Source organism: Tribolium madens, unplaced genomic scaffold (assembly GCF_015345945.1).
Source record: "Tribolium madens isolate multiple individuals breed KSU strain unplaced genomic scaffold, Tmad_KSU_1.1 Scaffold_96;HRSCAF=242;Tcas5.2_LG5, whole genome shotgun sequence".
In the NCBI taxonomy this organism is placed as follows: Eukaryota; Metazoa; Arthropoda; class Insecta; order Coleoptera; family Tenebrionidae; genus Tribolium; species Tribolium madens.
The window spans coordinates 8,872,765-8,879,968 of record NW_025401068.1 but is presented as its reverse complement, the minus strand read 5'-3'; the positions used below and the strand labels follow the sequence as shown (position 1 = coordinate 8,879,968).

General features: G+C 32.0%; 3 protein-coding genes across 3 annotated transcripts in view; all 3 read right to left on the bottom strand.

Moving 5' to 3' along the window:
- LOC123013937 overlaps positions 1-304 on the bottom strand; it is a gene marked incomplete at its 5' end in the record, with an annotated part of 1,791 nt that extends 1,487 nt beyond the window's left edge. The window contains one exon of the mRNA XM_044412813.1: positions 281-304. Within this exon, the coding sequence (XP_044268748.1) occupies positions 281-304 (24 nt within the window). The remainder of the gene's footprint in view (positions 1-280) is intronic.
- Positions 305-1,287: 983 nt separating this feature from the next.
- LOC123013368 lies at positions 1,288-2,069 on the bottom strand. Its single transcript, XM_044411842.1, has 7 exons — positions 2,007-2,069; positions 1,879-1,957; positions 1,783-1,829; positions 1,704-1,739; positions 1,484-1,589; positions 1,362-1,426; positions 1,288-1,305 (listed from the first exon to the last, which is right to left on the bottom strand). Exons 1-7 carry the CDS (start codon positions 2,067-2,069, stop codon positions 1,288-1,290), a joined length of 414 nt encoding a protein of 137 aa, XP_044267777.1.
- Positions 2,070-5,017: 2,948 nt separating this feature from the next.
- Positions 5,018-7,046, bottom strand: LOC123013182 (nuclear receptor subfamily 2 group E member 1-like). The gene is made up of 4 exons (XM_044411568.1): positions 6,740-7,046; positions 5,914-6,150; positions 5,463-5,864; positions 5,018-5,418 (listed from the first exon to the last, which is right to left on the bottom strand). Exons 1-4 carry the CDS (start codon positions 7,044-7,046, stop codon positions 5,018-5,020), a joined length of 1,347 nt encoding a protein of 448 aa, XP_044267503.1.
- Between the last annotated feature and the right edge of the window lie 158 nt (positions 7,047-7,204).

The following is a 7,204-nucleotide window of genomic DNA, read 5'->3' as shown; positions in this document are numbered from 1 at the left end:
ACATTAGGAAAAACGTAATCAGATGAATGGCAGCAGGAAAACGTATGATTGATTGGAGTAATAATAATTTCAAATGTACAGCTACGAGCTGCATTCAAAAGAAAAAAAAAACGGGAAATGTCAAGAAAATTTATAGTTATTTATTATACAAGACGATAAAGAAATTGGTTATCTACGAGTGAAAAGGTTAAGTTTACGAGTAAAGAAGTCATGAGTGGACTTTTTACACGAATAGATAAACAATCTTAATAATATTTAGTTTTATTTTGTATTCACCTACCAAAATTTCTTGTGCCTGGGATATTTTTTTTTACATTTAAAAAAAAATATATAAAAGGTGGACATCTCCACGCTGGTATTGATGGTTTTTCTACAAAGTTCTTTTTTTATTAGTTTAAGCATGTATTTGCGTGTAAGTTATTAATAAAGAATATAAACAGTAGGTAGATAAAAATTACTTTATTTTACTAGACGATAAAAGACTACCTACTGTATCTACTGAAATTAGTTGATAAAAGCACTCTTTAACATTGAGTACAAAACAAGAGTTTTTTTTTTCAGTTTTTTCATGGTGTGAGAATGTTTTATTAAAATAGGTTAATATACAGGAAGCGCCAGAACTCGCGCCCCAGAGAAGTAAGCTAAGATATCAGGAACATGAAAAAAATGTTTAAAAAATTCTATCTGTCAAAAAACTCTGACATTTATTTTTTGACATTGACATTTTTTTACACCTATTTAATGATACTGATGATCTTGTATATGTTTTTTACAATTATTTAGTAAAGGGACAAAAATTTTGCCAATAAATTAATAAATATATAAATAAAAATTGGATAATCTTCTCTAGTTTGTTCACCTTTTCAAAAATTACAACGTTTTTAGTTAGTTAGTGATTAAGATAGATAAACTAGAACCATATTCATGCCGTCTCTTGATTGTTCAAATGATAATTGTTTCTGAAAAACTGCAGTTTATGACTATTAATGAAACAGTGATTAGTTTGATAACTACTGCCTTGGGTTTCCAAAAATTAAATAATTAAATGTGTATTTCTTGTATCTAGGTTTTTGTGACTTTTGTATATTTGGGTGCGTACCTAGGCGCAAGCCTCGTAAAGTTGTTTGAAATACCCTGTACTGTTTTAATATACATATTACCACTTGGTGTCAATATACCCGTAATGTATTAAATAAAACAATATTCGTATGCTGCTAGCAACTCTATATTATTTGTATTACCACAAATTACAGATACAGAACATTATATTTTTTAAATACCATTTTTTTAAACTAGAACCCAGTTCTAAAATAAAATATATGTAAAATAGTAGTAGATAAATACATCTAAAAGAAACTTACTTCTGGTTCAGCTTTGTTCATACAAGTAAAGAAATTCAATGATTTTTCACACTTGTCTCCGGTTTCTATTAAACACATTTTTTAAATAAAGTTTTCGTTTAAAAAAATACGTAGGTACATACCTGCTTTCTTTCCACAGTTTTCCAATTCTGGCAGAGTGAGGTGCCTTATAGCATGATGAATTGTGTCTTTTATGTAATCGTATTGTAAATTTTCGTTTTCATCCATCTAAAATATAATYATTAATAAATTAATCGACAATTAAAATTTGACAGCAATAAAATTAAATGTTTTGTAAACTYGCCTTTAGCCCTTTAATCAAAATAGAAAACAAGAACATACCCAGTTGCCTTCAATAAAAACACATCTCATGAAGCACTAAAACATTTAACAAAACATTAACTAATTATAACAGTTTTACCATTATTTTAGGGTCTTTGTCACCTACATTATAAGCTTTCAGGTCATCTAAAAGAAAATTATTTGCATAAAAACAGAAAATATTTTTTGTGCAAACCTGTTGTAACACCTATTGGTTTGAAACATGTATCATAATACCTATTAATTTCTTCTTGTAGGTCTGGAGGAATGTCAACCTAAAAATAAAATAAAATGACTGTTTATTTAATTTTAATTTTTGTTTACTTTTTTTGCAAAAACAAATAATGGACAAACTGTAAAGACGATGATGTATTTTAAAGACATCATATTTGATGAATTACTGTTAAAAACTAACACGTCGGACTTAAATCATTTTACCCCACTACTGTGATTTCAAAAGTTGTAATTTTCTTATAATTGATTTATTTTTATTATCAACGAAGCTTCAAGTTATGTATGTGCCACGTGGCACGTAAATTGCAATAACAGAAAAAATATATATTTTGTGCAAAAATAAAGTAATTTTAAGCTTTTTCAAACTTACTGAAATTTTAAAGTTATAAGAAAGACCATTTAGTAGATAAAAAAGGCATTTTGCATAAATAATTTTCTAGTTTTTAGTATTGCTTTTTTCAGAATAAAAAAATAGGAGATGGATGTATAGTTACAAAAGGGAAAAATACGATATAAAACGGTTTTTTAATGGGGGGACTTTTCTTATATGTATCAAAATCGTGATAGAAGTCAAAAGTCTCTCCCGAAGGGCAGGAATAGCATAAATTGTAAGCAAATATTTATTTGTTCCAGTTACTAAATTATTCCCATTCATTTATAGGCTCATTATCAACAAACATGCTAATTTTATGCTAATTATAAAGAATTAAAGTCAGTTTACAGTCAGTTCGGTCCAAGTCGCCCCGGCTGATAACACCTAAACTTACTTTTTTTTTTCAAAAACTACATTTTTAAATAATGCCATTCATTTCTCGCTTTCTAAGTAAATGCATCATTTTTTTTTGGCACATCCGGTGTAGCCGGAAATGCTACCAAATTTAGTTTTTAAAATGAAACACCTATGTTTTTTTTGCTCGAAACAATAATAATTGGCATGAAAAATACGGTAAACCACTATTTATTACATTTTACTTTACATAATGCACTCAGAAAACAATTTAATTTTTTTAGTTTTATTGCAAATTTTGCAACGTAGGCGGATTTTACTTGTCAAGGTATTAATGTAAAAAGCAATATGCTTAGATACCGTTTAATTGTTAGTTTGACAAAACCTAATTTGTCAATAAATCTTATTGAAATCTTTAATAATGGATGATATTATATTATTATTACGACGAATTGGTAGATCAGCTTGAAGTGTTTTTTAAGTGCCATAAATATAGAACGGAAGCTGACAGACAGTATAGAGAAAAAATACTCCAATAGAGTTCACCCAAATCGTTGGAAATTTAGTCGAATTGAAAAACAACTGAGACGAATAGGTTCGCTTCTCAAAAATAAAAAACCTGTGGTTCTTTGTGAAGAACAAGAAAATAAAAATCTGAATGTTCTGTTATCAGTCGAAYAAAATRCAAGAGTTTCCATAAGAGAAAAACTGACAAATTAGATTTGCCAAACCAACAATTCAACTGTATCCAAGCATTTTTTTATGCACACTTTTCCTTTAAAATTCAAAATCAGGCTACGCGACCAATTTCCTTATGAAATTCTAAGATTTAAGATGTTTTTTGATTGCATTGTGTTACGCAAAATGTAATAAATAGTGGTTTACAGTATTTTTCATGTCAATTATTATTGTTTGGAGGAAAAAAACATAGGTGTTCCATTTGAAAAACTAAATTTGGTAGCATTTCCGGCAAGACCGGATGTGCTAAAAAAACTTAATACATTTATTAAGAAAGCCAAGAATGAATATTATTACTTAAATATTTACTTTTTTAAAAAAAGAAGTAAGTTTAGGTGRTATCAGCRGGGGCGACTTGGACCGAACACRCTGTATACACCAATGGAGAAAAATGCTATTTTTCCTTTGGTGCACCTCAGGAATCATGCATGCATTTCCAAATTTTATCCAAAATTCAAATGTTTTTTTCTTGCAATTATGTGTCACGTGGTAAGAATATTACGTGTTTTTACCTATATTATTAAATATGTACATCCATTTCCCTTGTTTTTCTTTAAATCAAGGTTCACCAAAATAAATTATAAAATACGTATGTATGCATACATATTAGTTGCTATTTATTAGTGAAACATCTAGAATTAAAAATTAGATGTATGGAAATACCTACATGTGTTACGGAAACATAATACTAAGACTATTATTAATCAGAAAAGACAACCCAAGTGACAACACGAGTTTGTCAATTTATTGAATTTACAAAATTACAAGTGTGATTTGAAAATCTAAATCTACTTTTGCCTTTTATATTAGCTTTATTATGTAATAAGTATTATTGCTTAAACCGTGTTACCCCAATATTATTATTTTAATTAAATTATTTAAATAATTATTATTACCTATTGTATTGTATTGTAATTAAATATTGATAACCTACAAAATCACYTCACATTATGGCCACACAGAAAAAAGCATTTGACTCATTTGAGATTGCTATTGTATGCGTCTAATTTCCCTTGTTCTCAAGATTACCCACATTCCAGAATTAAATTTTAAAATGTCTAAAATTAGTAAAACTAGATATATGCAAATAGCTATTTATGTATCAAGTACGCAAAATAGGGTTTTAGGGGACGAATCGTACCTAATTAATGACGAGGCGACGTAGGAGTCGAGTCTTTAATGAGAGGAGTCACCTAAAACCTTTTGCGTACATGGTGCTACAAGATTTTTTGTTAAAGCTCCTAAAACACGAATTCATACACCTCTTACTAATTAAAAAAAATTTCGTTACCATAGTAACCAATTTTATTTTTTAGTCCGCAAAAACTGTTTTTGGGGACTGAGTACCTAAAATAACCGTTTTGCGTACTATTTTATTGAGTCCGGAAAAGACTCACTTTAGGGACTCAAATAAGTCCCTAAAYCAGCTGTTTTCGGGAGCGTATACAAAAAAAAGTTTTCAAAAACGTATAATATTGTACAAAAACACAGTTCCACTATTATTTTGAAAGACAAAAACCACACTTATTTTTTTCTCTTATGTCAGACTTCCCATAACATGTAATAACTGGTACACAATAATTTTCCAATAATAATTTATTCAATTTACACAATTACAAGTGATTCAAAATTTAAATTAATGTGTCGCTTTTGCCAAATCCGTCAACAGCCTATCAATTGCCACATCCCCGACAGTTTGCCGAAAAATTAACTCTTCCAACCCTCGTCTCGTAACAGCTTGAACAGCAGGTAAAGTAAGTAGCAATTTTCCGAACCTCCCTTTATGCGAGCTTTGCCGCTGATTACAATATTCATGCAACATGACATGTGTTTGGTCTTGCAACAATTCGACATGACTCGGCTCACACAGTCCTCGACATTCCGATTTAAACAAAACCAAAGCTTTTAGACATGCATGTTCGGTATGATCAACTCTCAAAAGAGTCAGTCTTGTGATAATTTCCCTCAAACGACGAGCATCTTCCTCAAGGGCTGCATGACGAGAAGTTGGAGCAATAGCATTGCTAACTAAAAGTGCTGGAAAAAATGTTATTTCAGCTTTTTGATTTTATTCCACTTACATTCATCGACGGGAAATGCCCATTGTGCTGCGGTTAGAACAAAAAGCTCGCTCCAGCTTTCTTCAAGAAGAATTGATTGGTCACGATAGGATAATTGCAAGAATGAGGGGATGCTTTTTGCCCATTTTATTGKCAGAAATAGGAGTTTTGCGGCAGACTCGTAGACGTTTTCTGCCGGGAATAGATTGAGACAGGGTATATCTAAAGGTCTTAAAATTGGTTTGCAAGGTTCTGTCATTAGAGGTAACTCTAGGTTGGTTTTATTGTCGTCTACGTTTTCTTCAGGWATACTTTTTTCCCGTTCTTTTGCTTCTTCCGAACTGGTCACTTCGTCATCTTTTAYACTAGTTCGAGACGATAGATTAATCATCGATGGATGAGGTGTTGGTTTGTTATAGAATGCTGAAAWGTTTGTGATAAAAAGAGAGTAAATGAGAAAATTGTGACAAACCGAGAGGTCCAGGAACTAGACCGGAAGGTTTCGGGAATGACCCCAGCATCCCTGGATAGAAATAATTTTGATGAAGGTAATGTCCAGGGATTGTTGAGGGTGCATCCAGAACCGGTGTATGTAGAGGCAGTGTTGAGAAAACAGAAGTATGCAGACTTCTCAATCGACTTCCGAAACTAAGAGGGTACTGATGAAGACCTGACTGCGTAGATCGTGGCGCTCTTTCATGCTGCACTGCTGCAAGTTTTTTAGTGTTTATTTAATACGAGGGCGACTTTGAATAGAGGAAGCAATTATTAATAGTTAGAGTGTTAAGTGAGTGTGAGAATAGCAAGGTGAAATAAATATTGTCCTTGTCGCAAGATTTGACGTTCCCTAATTAAATCGCTTTGTAATTTAATATCTGATTGGGTAAGACGATATTTCTGACAACCATTAATAGTTGATGAATTTTTTGTGCMACGTGTGATGGATTTATTACAGGCGCATAATTTGAAGTTTGGTTAAAAAACGAGCCAAATGGGGTTGTGATGGCATGGGAAAAAGCACCTGCACTTTGTAACCAAACACGTTGTCCTATTGTCATGTCATGGTTGGCGTTGGGCTTGTGGAACCCCCGGTAATGATGATTACACAAGGGAGTTGTTGAATATTTTATACCCTGACTTCTGGCTTTGGCGTTCGAATGGTCGGGGGTTTATGGGCCACAATTCAGTTAATTACTATCTAAATGCCGCGTTTTCCTCTTTATCACGATAGCTCGATATAACGTCAATGATAATTTTCATAATAGAAGAGAGAAAATGAAAGAAAATAGATTATATACCGTCTCTTTTCATGTTGACTTGAAGACACTTTTTGAAGCGACACGCTTGACATTGATTTCTTCGGGTGACGTCGACGATGCAACGGCCGTTTTCTTTACACACGTATTCTAAGTTGCTAGAGAGGGATATGCTGTTTTTATTATTTTTGTTTTGATACGAGTTTGACATGGAATACCGTCGTATGCTGCGTTTGAAAAAGCCTCGACAGCCGTCGCAACTGGCCACTCCGTAGTGTTTTCCTGAAGCTTTGTCGCCACAAACCCGGCAAAGGGACTCATTTTTGTTCGTCGGGATTGAATCATCCATCTGAAAGATTTATCATTTTATCCAGTCTTATTTGTTTTCCCGGGAGCAGTGTTGTGTTTTTTTAATAATATGTTTTTTACGAATAATAACTAACAATCGTGGTATTTCCTTTACATTGTTCAGATAATGTAGAAAACTCTTTCATTAGTGACACTTGT